Here is a 20,279-nt window from a genome sequence, read left to right on the forward strand (position 1 = left end):
AGAGAAAAAGGGAGCAATGAAGGAAGTGATCTATGGTATGAATGGATGCAAATGAGTACTGAAGTAAAACAATATGAGGGAACAAGCATTAGTGATATAGATAGATATCTACAGTAAGGCTACTACAAACAGATGCGATGGAAGGCTAACGGCAAAGTGGAGGGATAAACTGATGGAGCATGTGGGCAAGAGATGTGATTCAACTTAAGAATATGCCAAGATGTGTAAAGCTACTGGTATATGAGGGAGTTTCGGCAACAGTACCCTAATGAGTATCAGGAAGGGGAATATAGAATGCTCACAAACTGAATGATGACAAATTATATCATACACAATTTTATTTGCTTCATTTTTAAATGTAACTGTAAACTATCAGTAATACTACTGTTTGTTTGTTCCTAATGCTACATTACCAAAGCAGGAAAAGCAACTTGGTTTGAATGAAAAGTTTTAAAACATTACTGTTTCCAATGAAAAGTTATCTACAAGGAATCATACCTCACCACCTTAAAACAAATCAGTGTGAAAGGTATAGGCAAGTGATTCATTGCTTGAAATAGATGATGAAGCCAGGATCTCTCATCAGTTACTTTTATTAGTTATCCGAAGTGTAACAAATGAGATGATATGCTGAATAATCAGAAAATTTGCAAATTCTCAAATCTTGGTAGTTTTGGAATGGTTTGGAATACTATTTGAGAAATACACAGTGAATTTATTATAAAATTTATTAGTTTCCTCATTCATTGCAACTAGCTGCTAAAAATAAGATTAAAACATTTCTCAAAAATAATTTCCTTGCCCCCAAAATTTCTGATTTTCATCTTTGTGCCAACATATCATCCAACCCTTTAACTCATCTTGCTAAATCTGGATAGCCCCTTTACTACAATGGTGCAGTCATCTACAATGTTATTGGTCAATACTGAAGAGAAATATTTTGTCTAATATACAGATAATGCTCACCTGTCATTTCACTTGAAAATTACAGCACACACACTGCAATCTAAGGACAGGAATTTTCTCTCCCAACTCACAGACCCTGGAATTGATAACAGAGACCAGGTAAAACTGGCAATGTACTATATTGTCTGAGCCACTTTGTTTAGCATATAATTAATTCCCAAACAAAGCAAATCCTTCTCATGTAGGAGGATGCAATAGGAACTATGCTAAACAACTTTTAACTTTTAGCTATGTGTGTGGTTTTCCTGTTTAAATAACTCAAGTATCCTAATAAACACTATACAAAAATTTCAAGGTTGATATAAATCAATATTTGTATGTGATTGACTGCCACATTCCATGGTAGCTGGAATGGATTGCACTAATATTCATTCTATTTCTTGTATACACTCAAGAACTTGACATAAATAGTTTTCTCTCATCTAACCCAAACCAACTGCCATGTCCAAATTCTATCATAAAAGTGTAAGGACATGTAAACTACTCATCACTTTTCTTTGAAGTTGTGTAGTAAGATATGACATAAATCTCTCAGGTTATAATTATATAATAAAGCATCACAGTGTAAAAATTGGAATAAAAATATAAGCCCAGACCATCTATAAAAATATTACACATTAAATTCATAAAAATTCACATAACATTCAGATCCTAGTTCTTTGCACATTATCTGCCATAAATTTGCATCTATCTACATATTTACTGAAGTATTAATTACAGTACCTAACTACACCTGATTAAAGTAGTGTGTCTGGTTGCTCAGTGGAACTCTGCCACGAACCATAAAACTCCAAAAGTTCTTGATTTTTTCTTTTCGAGTTGGTTTTGTCAGGGGATTTCCTAATTTCAGGCGACATAATGTTGTCTGTTGAGATCCAATGACTTGAAACTGATCCCTAAAACAGAAATGAACAGATATGTACTTGTATCTGGTTATATAATACATATACATAAACTTAAGGAAGCTCTTTCACACCTAATCTAGACATGCTTTGAAAAATCTATAAAATACAGAATACCTCATTAAACTTAAAGATCTACCTCTATTGCCAAGATCCATTCCTAATTCAGTGGTGTGGACTAGGTACACACAACTTCCCCAATAACACTCACACCAACCCCCAGCCACCTAATAAACTTGTGTCCATTGTGTGAAAATAAAACATGAGAGACACTTAAGTCTAAAGGTGCTCCTTACTCTTTCATTTTACACAGAAAGATTAATTCATCAACAGACTCCAAGATATCCACTCATACCACTTTCATATGCAAAACCCTAATAATTGGGAGTGAAAATTCCTGTTTTTAGATTGCAGTGTGTGTGTGCTATAAGTATCAGTATATCATTGTCTTTTCTACATTTCTCTAAGTAAAGCATGTTTTGCAGGCTACATTTTCCAAACAAGTAATGTACAAATTCACTCAGATGCCAACAGGGTTACAGGGTAAGCTTACATCTTCCAGTGTGTGATTGGACTGACCAGATTCAATTACAGCCTATCCAGTAATGCTTCTGTCAACCCCACTCTAACTTGATTCCTATGATTCTAAATTCTTTCAATAGGAATACCAGTGACATTCTTGCAGTCAAATTCAACACATATACAGCAACATTCTCAACTTCTTTTACTTTTGCAACTATTCAATCTATCCATTGTATGTAGCCTTCCTCTCTGAATATGCCTTTGATGCATTTTTCTATAACACAGACCCAGTTGCATACAGAAGACCCCAATAATGGAAAACTCTGAGTAACAGAAAGAAGGAAAAGCAATATAAAAAGAAAATCTCATGAGGTTTTCACGAGGGTCATAGCCGCCATAAAAGACATATGCCACAGTTACAAAACCTAATAGCTCTGAGAAAGGTACAGATATCACAAAAGCCCACACTCAAGTTGCCAATGGCCACACAGTTGAATAAGATGCAGAGGGTCGTTGAACCTAAAGTAGTATCAACAGAAGACAAAGGGAATGAACAAAAAGGCAGAGATAAAGAGAATCAAGCTGGAAGAATTGAAAATGCTGATAAGTCAACATCAGTAATGTAATCAGTATTTTCTAGTCAAACTTTAACTTGAATTTAAAATAACCTGATGTCTAAATGGCTATATGAAAAACAATGTGTTTCTTAGGTACAGTCAAAGAGAATATCAGCTACTTACTTCAACAGATGGAGAGCCCATATCAAGGAACCTCCGTTGCACACAATCATAAGGAAGGCCCACATGTTTTCATCCAATGTATACCAAAGATGTGTGAATAAGTGGTCAACCCATTCTCCTTGAGTAACCTGTGGTGCTGTGGCTCTGTAGGCTGCATGTAAAAATCCAGTCATAAGCAGTATGTTTGAAATAATAAATACAACAAAATGCCAGTGATTATTTGCTGCCACACATGTATTGAGGAAGAGGCAGTGGTGGTCAGTCTGATGGTGGCAGGTTACACATAATCGACAGTGATGCGAGAGTGGAGGTGGAGCTAACTGACACTCAGAACAATATCCTCGTACCAAACCCTCACCCACACCTCGTAATACTTCCCGAAGGGGGCCCTCTGCTCTGACAACCCCAGGATCACCTGGAAACAAATTTACAAAAATAGTACTATCTTTAGACATTAATACAAGGATATTCTATCACAAAACCAAAATGATCAATAACAACAGAACTGATATATATATAAAACTACCATTCTAGATTAGAAATACATTCTTTTGGCTAGCAACAATATCAAACATTATGCTAAATAATAACTGATGAGGTGACATTAAATGTTAAATACTACAGGAATAAAGTTACTTATCATTGCTAACATCAGTTTCATCTTTTTAATGCCGAAACAGAATTGTATAAAACTGTTTTAGTACTAAAATCAAAATGATAAAACATCAATAGTAAACAAATATGAGGGGATTGAGCTGTTACCATGCGATATGAGTCAAAGTCAAGAGGGATTAGAAGTTGCAAGCAAGTTTCTTTTTTCTTCGGAGAAAAGAAAAGTAAGTTTAAAAGTGGAAGAGTAGCTACTGCACTGGGAGCAAAGTCACAAAAGGAAGAACTGGAGATGAGCTGAGAGCTTTCAAGACAGTAATTAGAAATACTTGCACAATGCACGCACTGGATGCCTGTGATGAAAATTTTTTCATACTTGTGTTTTCCATTTTAGCAAAGGAAGCACCATGAACAGATGAAACTACAGACTAATTTACTCACATCCAAACTACATCTGCCATGTGCAATGCTACACAACAATAGCCTACCATCCACAGCCAAGCCCTATGCACCAATCAAATAGTCTCTCCTTACCATTTCAAATCCCCTGCTTAGCCCACTGACAGCAAGCTTCCCCCCCATATACCCCATTATTTCAAACTGGTCTAATCTATGCATGCCTCTGAATGTTTAGATATAAGTGCCTAAAAGCCTCTTTCATTCCACCCTTCCACTCCATCTTTCCATGATGAGATAATTGTCCCAATTTTGCTGCACAGAGAAGAAACATTAATCATTCTTGGTCAAGAAAAGCAAAGTATAAGAGCAACCAAAATGGATAACTTAGTCTAACTAGGGTTGCATAAAACATATCAAATGAAGATATGGGAAGGACATGTATGATGAAAATTATCAGAAAGAGGCAAGTATGAAAACTCATCAAATGGTATGGCCTTGCACAATACATAAAGATGATAACGTTAGTTTGCTATACTGGAGCTGTGATAAGAACATCAATAACTGTCACACGATTCATCACAATTTTCATTCAAAATTTCATCCCTAAAAAGTGACGAATGCTCAACAAAACTGGCACTGCCATTCAAAATATTTGTGATTACAAGGATTTCAAACTCATAGAAAAGTATGTGTAGGCATTTACCAAACAAAAATACAAAAGCCATACCTGAGACTAGCTTACAGAAGATAATAATATGTAAAAATGCCACACTCCACATGAAAAGTGTGATAATCACAGGTTCATGTCGATGAGCTCCAATCCCAAAAATGTAGCAAGCCAGTGTAGTAATGAGCCCTCCCCCATATGCTCCTAAGTATATGGGATTAGGCCACCTGGAAAGTTTCATAAAACATAAAGGTGATGCTGGCATATTATCAATATAAACATAAATCATCATTCATATTAAGAAAGCTTTTGGCAAAGGATAGGCTTCTTGTTCTATTGTCCTAAGATGAAAGCCAACATACCACTTACCTGTGATATGTCCAAACGACCATATTAAGCATAAGTCATGCTAAAACAGTACTAGAAAAGCTTTATTATCTGGCATCTGTTAGACCTTAGCAGTACTGGCTAAATGAATAGCCACTTACTAATTCTACATTACTGGCAATATTTGTAAGCACTACAGTATATTTCTGGAATAACTGTATATATCAAATGACAGTTATGAATTGTAATGTTGTGCAGTATCAATACATGTAATGATAAACACTGCAAATGTGAATATCAATGTTGCCGCATCTTCTGAGAACTGACTACTATTGTGCCCCTACAATTAGCTAAACCAAACAATACTCAGTAATCCACTGCATCCATAATTACTACACAGCCAGTGACAACTGAAGGGTAGACCACTGTGATACTGATTCCTTTTCCTACACAGCTAAGTTTTGGAATTTTCTACTTTTTCATGTCTTTCCACTTCCAAAACCTTTGATTATCTATCCCATTCTCACCATATTTCACTACCTCAAGTAATTTCTCACATTCGTTGAAATTTTCCTGTAACTATTCAAACTAAAAAATAAAATGCATTTTAAGACAGCTATTCAATAAACAGTCATGCTGCACCTCAGTATAATGAAAACCTCAGTCGATGACTGAGTTTCAACACTGTTGGCCTGACAACAGAATCAGCAGCAAATATATGTATACTCCATGCAAAAACAAAGATCCAGTAACCAGAGTCTAGAAAGAAAAGAGAATACTATAAAAATCACTTACTGGCTGCAAATATCATTGATTCTGTGTTTAATTTAAAGCCACTGATTCTGTGTTTAAATCAAAGGCATAAATTCTAAGCCATCATGATGCATAAGCATACTTCATAGTACTATTTAACATGAAATGATCATCACTGGTAACACAATGTGACTATCATCATGTCTAACAGCACATCACAGGTAAGGTCTAGAAATATATCCAGAACAGCAAGAGGCACAAAACTACTTGTTTAACTTACGTGAACAACAGTGTGATTTAACGAAACAGCAGTCAACCAGATTAATGTTAAACCCTCTCAAACCTTCCTCCTTAAATAATTCAACTGAAAATAATGATCCAGGTAAAATATGAATTTCAGAAGGAAAATATTACAGAAGCAGTCCAAGAACTAGCAGCAGTATATGATTCCAACATAGATCCCATTCACACTTTTACCCTAAAACCACAGTTGATGGAATGGAGAATCATGTAACATGCTTATGCTCTCCCTTATGTAAAAATAAAAGAACAATTACAAACAAGCCAATTTTCCAACTAAATTCAACAAGCTAACATGCCTAATCCTGGCATTTCAACAGTCTATTTCTACTTTGAAGTCACATCCACACATGGTATCAGCCCCTTTTTACTTTAGTAATGATTAAAGAGTTGTACAGTATCACCTGACAAAAACAGTCAAAAAGAATCAGTCACAAAAATTCTTATCTTTAGTTAATGCCACACAAGCACCTGAAGTTCCTATTGACACATACCGTTACCTAGTGTGTGAACACCTCCTTTCTCTTATTTTTTTCTACCACATTTTCTAACAATGCAGGTAAGTAGACAGTGCTGTATTTCAAATATAGAAACAGCAAATGTGTATATCTCTTGTAGCTAAGTTCTTACAGTTTCTGAAAGTACTGAGACAGCTTATATTTATAAGACTACCATTATTAGCTAACACAGGCCTGAACGAAACCACAAATTGCCTCCAACAAAGTATAGCATATGTGTAATTGCCATTTGGCTGCTGCACAGTGATCAGTACATAGTCAGATTCTCAGTTTACATTTTGGCATGACCAATGTCCAGTATAGTCTCCTTAACATATTACAAGTGTGCAGTTTGTCAGCTCACATATGTCCCAAGGAAAACATAAGTGAATGAAGTGATTAACACAGTACAGCAAATGGTGCAGTTATGTAATGAGGATGCACAGAGAAAAGAATAAATGAATACAGTAGCTTATCATAAGATGGTAGGCTGTACATAAAGAAAAAAAGCAAAAAATTTAAATGAAAGGACAAAGGAAATGCATTGCTGAGATATGCTAGCATGACCAAATTTACATACCTGTACATCTTATGATGCTCTACGACTGCCTCAACCACAAAGAGTATAAACATGAATGTCTCACAAAATTAGGGCAATGGTAATAAGGAAAAAAAATAAATACTTTTTCCATTATGTACTGGATGTATCAAACCAATCTCCAATTTCAAGAATTAAGAACTTTCAAACACCTATTACATCTCTTTGCAAAAGTACTTTATGGTGTATTTTCTTCCTATCTTTTTTCACAAATTTTTTTGGGTAATATCTCCATGTGGCCAAACTTCCTCAACACTTATTAGTTTATCAACCACACTCAACTTACTCCTAGCATGCATCTTTATCACTGTTACTCTAAGTTTCAGAAGATCAAGCATTGTAAGAGAAAATCATTTCATCATTGTTCATAAATAATATAACCCAATTTTACTGGAGTCTGAACACGCCCTTTATATGATGATTATACACAGGTGGGCAAAAAATATGAAAACTAAGGCACCTTACATCATATACAATACACACATCCATATAAAGTCTTAAGGGCCAATTCACTTGCAGTAGAACATTATATAAAGTCTTAAGGGCCAATTCACTTGCAACAGAACACCTGAGAATGAGCTTAAAATCGACAAGAGCTCATGACAGGCCTGACATTGTATGTCTTTACACATACACACTCATCTTACATCAAAAAGGTGGGCTACATCAATAGTAACTGGAGGAAAGGGATTGTGGTATTAATTTCAAATGGCAAGAATCATATCAAACTCTCTCACTGTATAAGAACTACAGTCCAAATCAGCTTCCAGATGAACCTGGGGACTACCATTCAGATGAATTCTTGGTATGCTAACCTGACTGGATGTTTTATACGGTGCTGTTGTCGAGCCATGACTGCAAAAGCCACAAGGAACACAGGCACTCCTATCATCCACTGGTGATGTGGCATGGCAAGTACTGAGAGCAACTGCAATTCATCAAAATAAATCTTTATCATCATACACATCAATAATGACCTTAAATATATAGGATTGAAATAATAATAGAGTGTGGACAAACTTTTCCAATATCAATCACCTTAATGTGGACAAACCGTTCAAACAGCCTATTGGTCATGTTCATTGACGAGGAATAAAAGATATGTTTAAGCTGTATTCACTCACATATAATAAGCCTAAATCCATGATCATAAGCCTTTCTGTATGTGTTGTAAGCCAAAATATCATGGGAATTATCTACAGTGCACATGCAAGTTTGGTTATTTTACCTTGTTAAAGACCCTGTACTTAGTTAACCCTCATCCCTTGGGATGTGATAACTCTCTTAATAGTGAAAAAACAGGAGAGAGGACATTTATTCTAGCTTTACCATCCATTTCCCTTCCTACTTTAAATGGAAATACCTGTGCAAAATACTCTCTTAGGACCTCAACACAAATCTTGCTATATTTGAGATTATTAAACTTCTAACAATCATTTAATTCTCAAACTTCTGCGTAACAATCATAACTACAATAAATAACTACTTGTTAGATCCAGTACTATCCATAGGTAATGCTGAGCTTTAAGTCAGCAAATGCCTTCTCACACATGAGGACAAAACCTAAGGAAGAAGGAATCTTGTACAAAAATTAGTTTTTAAAAGGCTGAAGCAGAGTGTAAAACTGAAATTTCATCAAACACATCAGCTTCCTCTAAGGGAGGTGTTCATCCACTTTAAGTCGTTTGCAAATACATAATCCATGAGTCCATTTCTTTGTAAAATACTCAAACTCTGTCCTGTTCTTTGGTAAGATGTCTACCTCAGCATCACTATTGCTACTTTACATTATATATTCTCTCACACAAGACTGAAACTAGTACTGTACTAGTGTTCCCAAATAAGAAAGTAACTCTTTGACTATACATAAAGGCTAAGTTATGCTCACACCAAGAGCATGAACTTTTTCCACTTTCTTTGAAGACAAACATACAACCAGTCCTTCAAACCCCACAATTATTCTGAGAGGGGAGGGATTTTGATCTATGCCACAAGCATGTGTTATGGAAATTGGCTTCTTCATTGCTCACAGATGGCTTTACTAAAAAAAACTGCAAAACATTCACCAGCTACAAAACAAAGGGCATAACCTTTCAGGAGGAGCCATTCTGGGTTCATCACAATACTGTTTTAACTCGAAAACCTCAGGTAGACAGGGTTTCTCATCTATTTAATTTTATCACCATTTCTTAAATGAAAATAATCCATCTATCAATCCTTTTGCTCTTCAGTTGTTGGAAAGTTAATTCTTATACTTTCAAACACTGCAGGATAGTCTTTGTAAAGTCCACAGATTATCTTAATGGTCAAGGGTATTTTCGTATTGGCTTCAGATTACAGGATAGATTCCCATTCATATCTTACACTAAATGATTAATATAGTGCATTAAATGCCTTAAGTGAGATCTCTGTTATGATGTGTAAATCACAATACCATGTTTTCCAATAGATACAGGAAAATTAGAGACCTTTTCATTTAAATCTTTGATGTTTCAGACAGATGTAGTCATTATTTTGTACCTTCTTTTAAGGATTACTTGGTAGCAAACATTTTATACACTGCACAGAATTGGTGCTTGTAGTAATGTCAGGATGAGTGATGTCAAAAGAAAAGACAGAAAAGTGCCACTTGTATCTGTCTGGGAATGTGGTTTCAGATGGATGTATTTCTGGAAAGGTGGTGTTTAAGATTGGGAGAGAAGTCATTTAGTGCTTGATGAGTCATTTCAGTTTGTATGTGCTTTGTCAGTGAACTCTATATCTAGAGCAAATTTTACATATAAAGAGGGAACCACTAATAACTCCAACATTGAAAATAGTAACTGTACATACTGAAGTAACTACTTACAACCCCAACATAAAATATTGTAACTGGAGTTAATAACTGAATAAGCCATGGCCAACGAGGTGATTCCACTGCTCCACTTCGCTGGTACTGTCGTGTCCACTTGTCAAGCCACTTACGGCAATCTGGAGAGCTTGAGGGAAATATGTGAAAATCTATGAAAAACTTGACAATGAACATTATCAGTAATTAACAAAGAAGAAATATAATGATATGTTTTTTTCCTGTACTACATTTCATTTACTTTAAGACAAGAGCTATGGGTACAATCTCACTTGAAAATGTCACTAGTCACAAAATCATACCATCTCCATATGTTTTAATTTCAAAGATCTAATAGCAACACTCCAAACATTTGCAAATACTGTTGCACTGATACATTATATACATTAATAGAACCTAAAATGGGTAACTGAACATGGAACTAACATGGAGGAAGATGCATGAGCAACTTGGGAAGGTGTAAGGCCAGCAGAATTAACAGTGGTGAGGAGCTGCTCTGCACCAGGGTAGATTATCGCCCAACACACACCTGACACTCCTCCTGTGACTGCTGAGTGTAGTACCGTGTTGCCCTCACTGTCTACTTTGGTACGATTTACTCTGCACATTAAAGCAAAATATTAGTTAAAAAAAAGTCGTGCACTATAAAAAAGGGATTAAATCAATGATTTACTTGGCAAGTTTTGCAAAGGTGTAATAAATTTTTACCCTATTCTAGTTGCATCAAAAACAAGATTACCCATGATACTGGAATCGAAAAGGAATATCACCATGTTTTTTTGCAACAAAATTCAGATCCAAGTATGTCCGTAACAATTAACTTCTCTTAAGGTTCTGTAATGAAAATGCAGGCTTTAGAGTATCATGCATGATAGCTAAAGAAAGAACGTAAGCAAATGAGGCCTTTTCTTCATCTGTCCCTGGGGCTGTCTCACCGAAGTTGGAAGTGTGAACAAGTAGGAAAGAAAATATCATACTATCTATACATAAGTTTCCCACATCAGCGAAGCAGCGCCAGGAAACAGATAAAGAATGGTCCATCCACTCATATACACACATATGTACATAAACGCCCACATACACACATATACATATCAACATATACACCTACTCAGACACTACATACATACACAAGTACATATTCATACTTGCCTGCCTTCATCCATTCCCACTGCTACCCTGCCCCACAGGAAAACAGCATTGCTATCCCCTGCTTCAGCAAGGCAGTGCCAGGAATACAGACAAAAAGGCCACATTCGTTCACACTCAGTCTCTAGCTGTCATGGGTAATGCACCAAAACCACAGCTCCCTATCCACATCCAGGCCCCACAGACCTTTCCATGATTTACCCCAGATGCTTCGCATGCCCTGGTTCAGTCCATTGACAGCACATCAACCCCAGTGTACCATATTGTTCCAATTCACTCCATTCCTTGCACACCTCTCACCCTCCTGTATATTCAGGCTCAAAATCTTTTTCACTCCATCCTTCCACCTCCAATTTGATCTCCCGCTTCTCCTTGTTCCTTCAACCTCTGACACATATATCCTCTTTGTCAATGTTTCCTCACTCATTCTTTCCATATGTCCAAACCATTTTAACACCCTCTTCTGCTCTCCCAATCAAACTCTTTTTATTACTGCACATCTCTCTTAACCTTTCATTACTTAATCTCACATTACATATTGTCCTCAAACATTTCATTTCGAACATATCCACCCTCCTCCTTACAATCCTATCTATAGCCCATGCCTTGCAACCACATAATACTGTTGGAACTACTATTCCTTCAAGCATATCTATTTTTTGCTATCCAAAATAAAATTATCTCTCTCCACACATTCTATCAATTCATATACAATCAATATGAAAATCTCCAAACACTTCTAAAATTTTTTTCATTCCTAAGTAATAAAAACATGCTACACCAGTAAGATAAAAATACCACAACAAACTAACTTTTTATTTTGCACAAGATACTGTACAAGACCAAGGTGTCCACAGGCAGCAGCAACATGGAGAGGGGTGCAACCACGATTATCCTCTGCCTCTAAATTGACCTCACAAACCTCTGCCAAATATTGCACAAGTAACCTAAGGATAAAAGAAGACTTTACTACTCATCACTCAGTTTTACTCTTTCTGTGGGAGTGGTTGCTCCCAAAATTTGCACAAGATCCATGTCTGGCAATAAATCTACCAAATTTCCCTCAAAACTGGTTTTAATCATGAGACGTTTTTCTTTGTTACAACAACAGGAAAGTACTGACTGGGGAACACTATTTGCAAAATCAGTGAATCACGCAATTTGACCACCATTTAAACAAAAGATCCAAAGTGGATGTTCACCAGCAGGTCACTTTTTCCTTACGGTCAGATGACTAGACTGGTGCTATGAACTCTAACATGAGTGTACCATGTTACATGAATACTTCTAAGAACATTTCCAAGAGTTGTGATGTTCTGAGGATAAGCTTGGTAGCATATCAATCAGTAAGTCTCCTCTACATGCTGATCCCACCACTTTGTTCCCTACATAACGATATAACTAGGTCTCCTTTCACTTTGTTCCACTGTCATCATCTTACATTTAATTGGGTAAAAGGAGATGACTGTGGACACAAAATGAGCCTGTGTGGGTGTGCAGGTATGCATCTGTGCATTCTGGCACTTAAGATTTCTCTCACTGAAAGGAATATATGCATATTCAACTTGTGCCTTCTCAAATTATCTTGCATCACATTTACTGAGTCTGCCCATATTCTCAATTTTCAATATAAGTTTTATGTCTAACTGACCTCCAACCTGGTTTATAAAATTTCAGCTATCACAAATCCATTTTACTACTAACTTGTAACATTACTAAAACTATTGACATTCTAAAAATGAAAATGTATACAGCTTTAAATATTGACTTTTATATACCTATCTGCAGTCTCTACCTTAGCGAGGTGGCACCAAGAACAAGAGACTAAGCCTTGAAGGAAAAATCCTCTCTTGACTCCTTCCACTGTTCTTACTTTGGATATTAATAAGAGAAGGGGAGATTTCCAGCCTCTTTTCTATTAGTAGGTATTCATCTACTAAATGAACAATTTACATCTATTTGTCATCCCCTTTCCCATCTTAAATGTCATCCACCTATATCTGATATATGCCTATGTAATCTAAACATCACTACATTCCTTCTTCCATTATGCACATGAAGATCTTTCTTTACACCTAAATATCAACATCATAATTCTAGTCAAGGTCCCCAGTTTTCCTAGTTGGTGTACATCAGATGAACTTAATAAATAAACTTACAGCGATCCAGCAACTGCAGCACAGTGTATGGCTACTCTCCCAACACCATCAACAACCATAGGATCTCCTCCATGCTTAAGCAATGTCACAACCACATTAAGTAGTCCTCTGCAACAGGCTACATGTACAGCTGTCTCACCTGCAGTGAAAATAAAACTTGGAATATAAATCTAATTCAAGTATGTATATTCTATGCAATGTAAAAAGTTAGTTAACATTAGAAAGAACACCATCTCCAGATTTCCACCAGACCCATTATGACCTCAGTTCTAGGTCTCTACTCTTTTATGCATTTTGCGGAACCTCAGCTAAGTTACATACCGTCACTCAGCAATGCTAATGACAACAATCTGGTAATCACCAACTAACCAAAGTTGATACCCAACTACCTCTTATTTCCTATTGTTAACTGTTAATAATATTTTACAAAACAGATCCCACAAACTCTAAATATACTGTAAGGATCAAAAAGGTGAAAATTAATACAATAAAACATCAGCTCTTGACAAATAAGGTAATCACCCCATGTAAACCACATCCCTCCAATCTGCTCTATCCTAAGCATACCTTACTCCTTCCTGCATGCTTTGGAACAATGTTTAAGGTAAATCATGAGACCACAAAGTCTTGATTATGGGAATAGGCATACAGTAAAAGTAAAGAGAGATAAAAATCTCTATTGCTGGATACCCATACAACTGCTACAATGAAAAACACAACCCCAAAGTCAAGTTTCACCAAGAAATGCTATATCAGAGCAAACCTGTGAACTAGTATAAGAAATGATCATAGTCTTTGGAAAACTTACTATAATCTGAAAAAAATTAACAGCAAGAAATATTTTTACTTCTTTGTTTATACCTGACTGTACTCTTAGGTTTGGATCAGCACCATTTTGAAGAAGCAATCTCACTACAGGCAGATTTACTACCATCACTGCCTTTTGCAACGCTGTCCGTCCATCATACCCTGCAAGATAAAAAGAACGTAATGCATTTTGAGGTCCTAATAATCATAAATAGGTTTGCAAATTAGAGAGAGATACCCTATGGCTCTGTAAACTTCCCTTCCTTTGGCCAGAGACCCCTTTCCAGCCAACTTTTGCCTTTTCTAGAACCTTACCATCACTTAAGCCCACTGAAAGAGAACTCTTAACAGCTTTTGCTGCTCTTATCACAAAACTACTTTTGCACGAGATCACAGTAACTAACCAATAAAAGATAAAAAAAATATTCCAAGAGATGTCATGAAAGGATCACTCACATCTCCTTGACATTACCTACCAGTCATGTCGACAACAGTGGGGTTTTGCTTGATAGTTGCTTCTAGAGATGGAATTGGTAAAGACAGAGCCAAGTCAGCAAAATTGTTGAGAACACTTGCCGTCAAGGCAGCCATTGTGCACACCAACAATCCTGAAAATATGGTTACCAATTTACAAGTTAATTATATCAATACTTCATGTAAAAATTTCTCCCATTTCAAAAAAAAAAAATATAGCATGATACACAAATGTTCTCACCTCTGCAAAATTATCCATCAAAAACAAAATGACCACTATATAAACACAGTAATTATTTTCAAAATTTCTGTGTATTCAGACTTAAGATTAATGCTACTATGTACAATGAAAATCAAGTAAGAAAGATAATTTACTACTTAAAATGCTTTGCCAATCATAATACTTTAACACTTGAATACGAGTAGATACAGCACGTTTGTAATCACATGAACCAATTCCAACAGCAAGCTTGTGAAATCTTCATCAAAATCAAACCAAACAGCAAAAACTGTCTCATCCAAACACAATGTAACAATATAATTTGATATAAGCACATCATTTCATCCTCAAATCTGTGCATTCATGTTAACATCAATCCCACAATGTGGGACTTTTCAATTTCAACCTTCTGGTCGAAATATCACAGACAAAACCATGACTAAGCATCATGCCAACTGACCACCAATGTAGACAAACATACAACACAGCAAAGGTGCTGTTCACATCACAGTATAACCTTCTAACAAACAGTCACTCCACACGGTCTCCAACAGCGGATCACATGTAAAAAAGCACAAAGACTTATTTGAGAGAGTCTAGAGAACAACTATTGATACCCAAAATAAGAAAACCGAGCTACAATGAAAGCCTGAGAGATACACAGATTCCCACCTTGAAGGAAAGAGATAAGGATGATCTATTCATAGCCTTCAAGTTTACAAATCACAGACACGATGCTGGCGTTGAACAGTTCTTCATGAGATGCTAATCCAGGGTAACCAGATGTCATATTAAGATGGGCAAGAGGCTCAAGTAACGGATGTGAAGTACTGTTTTCATATATCAGTATTGGATGGGTAAAATAAACTTAAGCAATGAAACTGTGACTGTCAGTAGCTTAAAATACTTCAAAAGTTACTTACTGATAAAGAAAATTAACAAAATGGGGCCTCACAAGAGTAAAACTCTTTCCTAAATATATATAAGTAGGAGTAGGTAATTTTATTCTTGTACATTTTTTCCACAATTCTCAGCAACAAGGGGAACACGAGTGAGGTTTTCTACCACTGGTTCATCTACTTTTCCAATAATCAACCCTACATTTCCCCTGATCTTCATACCCCTAATCCTTTTATCCATTATTATCATAGTATAAATAATGTTGGGTTATGCAACAATGGTCTAAATCACTTTTCAAGTGTCTACTGATATGCATTTCATCCAAATCCATATCATTTATGTTGTTGTGGAATGTGAAGTTTTACCAAGAGTCAGAGTTAAATCTAAACTCAATCGGCCTTACCTCACATGGCCCTCAAACCATGGCCTACCTCAATGGCTCAACGCACAGTGTAAGCATGAGGTGGCCAATAATTCTAAAACCAAGAACAAGAAGTCTGATACTTTCAGTAATAACCTGTCGGCATCATATCATATGACCCACCCCACCTGTACAGGCATAACTACAAAGTCCGAAAAACGGTCGTTTTGAATCAATTTTACTGGCTTTAGATAAGTTTACATTAATAACAACATTAGCAGTAAATCCGTTACCTTTCAGTAATAACACTGTCGTCATATTATCCCCCTACCTGTACAGGCATAACTACACCTAACGAAAAACAGCCACTTCGTATAAATTCTACTGTAGCGTTGTCTAGCCTTACTAGCTTTGGACAAGTTTATAAAAAATGATATTCACAGTAAACATATTACCTTAAATGGTATCATACTTACACTGCATGATGTCTGTACTCTTATCACATACTTAACGTTCATAACAAGCCACGCCCATCAACATTTCTCATTATATCAACGCTTAAACAGCACCCCGGATATCTGTATCCCAGTTCTTTAGTGAAAGAACGTAAATAATTACCTTAGACAGACGTACTTGACAATTGTCAGAAGTTATACCAAATAGTAAAAAAATTTCCTATTTGATGTTTATGTCAGCGCCAGGTGAAAGATCCGACACATTTATAAACTTTAGTGGAAGTTCTTGAATACTTTTTCTTAAACAATTTTGCGTTTGCTAATCATAAGAGTATCTCTTAGTATCCTTAAAATAAAAGCAAAATTTTCTTTGTAAATGATAATTTATTAGAGAAAATATAAAAAGAAAATTTTACACTTGTTTTTCAAAGATCATTCCCATTTCCTCATTCTATCACTACAACATATCACGAAGAATTAAAGCTTTATAGTATTCATAAAGTTAATTTGGAAGCTTTTAACTTAAAATCACCTATATTATAATACAATTAGACAAAATAATGTTACAAGATAGAAAAACTGTGCTGGTCAATAAGCGTCATTTGTTGACCAATTGTCAAATAATACCTTTCTTAACCATTGCTGACCTTATCGTAGTATTTCTGTTTATTTTCGAAAAAATCCCAAAATATAAGATATAAAACCTAAATTGTTGTAACTATGTATTTTCTGAGAAAAAAATAAGAAAAATTGTACATGGCAACTTCACCTAGCTACAGTAACTGGTAAGGAATAAAATTCTCTGTTTTTTTTTATACTGTCATCACAATTCTATAATGATTTGTTAAACTGTCAGTCACCATATGTAATTATATGTAATTGTTCATATACCAATGACACCTGTGCATACATAAGTGTTCTGTCAAATAGAGACTAATACCCTTTGCTGCGTTAATGCAGGAAAAGGAAATAGATTATAATTTTCGGCATAGAAAGAAGTTTTTCAAATAACAACTTTAGTTCACAGGAAAAGATCATGCGTTAAGAAAATAATTCAAACGTCTATGATAAATTGAACTCTGTTTTAGACTAAGAGATGAATGAGTGGATTGTGTGATTATGTTGCTGAACTGCTAAAAGGCACCTGCTTGTTACTGAACGAGTAGAATTGGTAGACATCTTTCTAAGACAAGTTTTAGCCTTCAAAAAATGCAGAGTGTCCTCTGAAGAGAAGCAAAACGATATTGGTCAAAAAAATAATGGCAACCCGCGACAAAGGCGAAAAATAAACACTCATTATCTACCAGTTCTGACATTAACGCAACCTTCAAGTTTAACTGAATTCGTAGCAGGTTCTTCAGGTGTTTGAGGAATTCACGAAGGTGAGAGAGTTGTAGGAGCGTAATTATTACCTGAATCACCCTCCAAGATCCGGAGTGGACTGATGAACGATGACAAGATGATGAACACCTTTGAGGTTGACGGAATTGCAGGACCCGGCGCAACATTCATTTTGGAAATTAAAGTTACACTAATGAATGACAACAAAGTGAACATATTTACAGAGCTGACAGAGTAGTTGCATGAAATGTATATTGTTCTTGTAAATATCTATTTCTTTTGTATCATATATGCGTATTTTCAGATTATTTGTGAATGCATGACCTTTCATCTTATTACAATAACACATAAAATCTGCGTCTGTTTCAGTTTACAAAATAAAGAGTAATTGTACGAAAAAGCATAGCACAGCTTCTCATTTATTTTAGAGAATCAGTCATAAATATGTGTCTATTTGGAGGGAGAAATCTTTCATGTTCTTTTAATTTTCTTGAAGGAAGTCTCATGTATTCTTCTTGCTCTAAGTAATCTTTCACATCTTGTTCTTAAATATCATTTATTTCTTATTTCTTGGAAGAAAGTTTTCATGTCCAATGTGAATATATCTTACATTTGGTAAGAAATCTTTATGTCTCTTTCAGTCTATACGAAATCTATTTAAACCGCCATATTTGTGTTATTGTATATAGTGTCCATGTGCATCGTGTTCTTATCTATCGTCATCTTTCCATACTCCCAAGCTATGACGTGCACCATGTGAGACCATTGAGTACGACCCTCTAGAATGACAGAAAGACCTTTGAGAATGACAGTAAGGCCTTTGAGAGCGGCGAGTCAGTACGACTTCAAGGTAAGGTGTTCCACATCTGAAACAATCCACATTTTTTAACTTCCCATAACTCGTTTATATCGCCCAATGTATAGTTCCCTTATCCAGAGACTCTTACTATGCTTCTTCCAGTAGCAGGGTAATGTGGACTTCCAGTGATACTGCTTTGCCATAGGTAACGAACGTTTCACTTATATAGTGTAACTTGAGCATGCGTGGTCCGTTAACATACACACACACACACACACACACACATATATATATTTTTTTTATTTTATTATACTTTGTCGCTGTCTCCCGCGTTTGCGAGGTAGCGCAAGGAAACAGACGAAAGAAATGGCCCAACCCCCCCCCATACACATGTATATACATACGTCCACACACGCAAATATACATACCTACACAGCTTTCCATGGTTTACCCCAGACGCTTCACATGCCTTGATTCACTCCACTGACAGCACGTCAACCCCGGTATACCACATCGCTCCAATTCACTCTATTCCTTGCCCTCCTTTCACCCCCCTGCATATTCAGGCCCCGATCACACAAAATCTTTTTCACTCCATCTTTCCACCTCCAATTTGGTCTCCCTCTTCTCCTCGTTCCCTCCACCTCCGACACATATATCCTCTTGGTCAATCTTTCCTCACTCATTCTCTCCATGTGCCCAAACCACTTCAAAACACCCTCTTCTGCTCTCTCAACCACGCTCTTTTTATTTCCACACATCTCTCTTACCCTTACGTTACTCACTCGATCAAACCACCTCACACCACACATTGTCCTCAAACATCTCATTTCCAGCACATCCATCCTCCTGCGCACAACTCTATCCATAGCCCACGCCTCGCAACCATACAACATTGTTGGAACCACTATTCCTTCAAACATACCCATTTTTGCTTTCCGAGATAATGTTCTCGACTTCCACACATTCTTCAAGGCCCCCAGAATTTTCGCCCCCTCCCCCACCCTATGATCCACTTCCGCTTCCATGGTTCCATCCGCTGCCAGATCCACTCCTAGATATCTAAAACACTTCACTTCCTCCAGTTTTTCTCCATTCAAACTCACCTCCCAATTGACTTGACCCTCAACCCTACTGTACCTAATAACCTTGCTCTTATTCACATTTACTCTTAACTTTCTTCTTCCACACACTTTACCAAACTCAGTCACCAGCTTCTGCAGTTTCTCACATGAATCAGCCACCAGCGCTGTATCATCAGTGAAAGGAGGGCAAGGAATAGAGTGAATTGGAGCGATGTGGTATACCGGGGTTGACGTGCTGTCAGTGGATTGAATCAAGGCATGTGAAGCGTCTGGGGTAAACCATGGAAAGCTGTGTAGGTATGTATATTTGCGTGTGTGGACGTATGTATATACATGTGTATGGGGGGGGTTGGGCCATTTCTTTCGTCTGTTTCCTTGCGCTACCTCGCAAACGCGGGAGA

General features: G+C 36.4%; 2 protein-coding genes across 4 annotated transcripts in view; one reads left to right on the forward strand and one right to left on the reverse strand.

Annotated features, from left to right (window-relative positions):
• Positions 1–713: 713 nt before the first annotated feature.
• On the reverse strand, positions 714–16,935 carry LOC139760110 (uncharacterized). 3 transcript variants are annotated; one of them, XM_071682953.1, is made up of 12 exons: positions 16,817–16,935; positions 14,720–14,851; positions 14,298–14,405; positions 13,437–13,575; positions 12,090–12,224; positions 10,555–10,728; positions 10,129–10,258; positions 8,096–8,208; positions 4,866–5,032; positions 3,131–3,545; positions 1,690–1,862; positions 714–1,042 (listed from the first exon to the last, which is right to left on the reverse strand). In XM_071682953.1, exons 2-11 carry the CDS (start codon positions 14,832–14,834, stop codon positions 1,694–1,696), a joined length of 1,665 nt encoding a protein of 554 aa, XP_071539054.1. In that variant the 5' UTR covers positions 14,835–14,851; positions 16,817–16,935; the 3' UTR covers positions 714–1,042; positions 1,690–1,693. The 3 variants fall into 3 exon arrangements, with proteins under 3 accessions (XP_071539054.1, XP_071539052.1, XP_071539053.1); XM_071682951.1 differs by having other exon boundaries at positions 714–1,862; XM_071682952.1 differs by lacking the exon at positions 16,817–16,935 and adding an exon at positions 16,675–16,795 and having other exon boundaries at positions 714–1,862.
• A 1,888-nt stretch (positions 16,936–18,823) lies between these two features.
• The window catches only part of Cpr (Cytochrome P450 reductase), a 44,080-nt gene continuing 42,624 nt past the window's right edge, over positions 18,824–20,279 (forward strand). Inside the window, exon 1 of the mRNA XM_071682963.1 lies at positions 18,824–18,844. The gene's annotated coding sequence lies outside the window, so the exon portion shown is untranslated. The remainder of the gene's footprint in view (positions 18,845–20,279) is intronic.

The sequence above is a fragment of the Panulirus ornatus genome, chromosome 35 (assembly GCF_036320965.1).
Source record: "Panulirus ornatus isolate Po-2019 chromosome 35, ASM3632096v1, whole genome shotgun sequence".
NCBI lineage: Eukaryota > Metazoa > Arthropoda > Malacostraca > Decapoda > Palinuridae > Panulirus > Panulirus ornatus.

Bases quoted from the DNA above. Each gene is read 5' to 3' on its own strand.
- LOC139760110 (XM_071682953.1), bottom strand. From the start codon at position 14,834: ATGGCTGCCTTGACGGCAAGTGTTCTCAACAATTTTGCTGACTTGGCT. The intron at 8,209-10,128 runs GTAAGTAGTTAC...GATGAATTGCAG, and splicing joins CAATATTTTATGTTGGGGTT to TTGCTCTCAGTACTTGCCAT. The intron at 1,863-3,130 runs GTAAGTAGCTGA...TTTCTGTTTTAG, and splicing joins TGGGCTCTCCATCTGTTGAA to GGATCAGTTTCAAGTCATTG.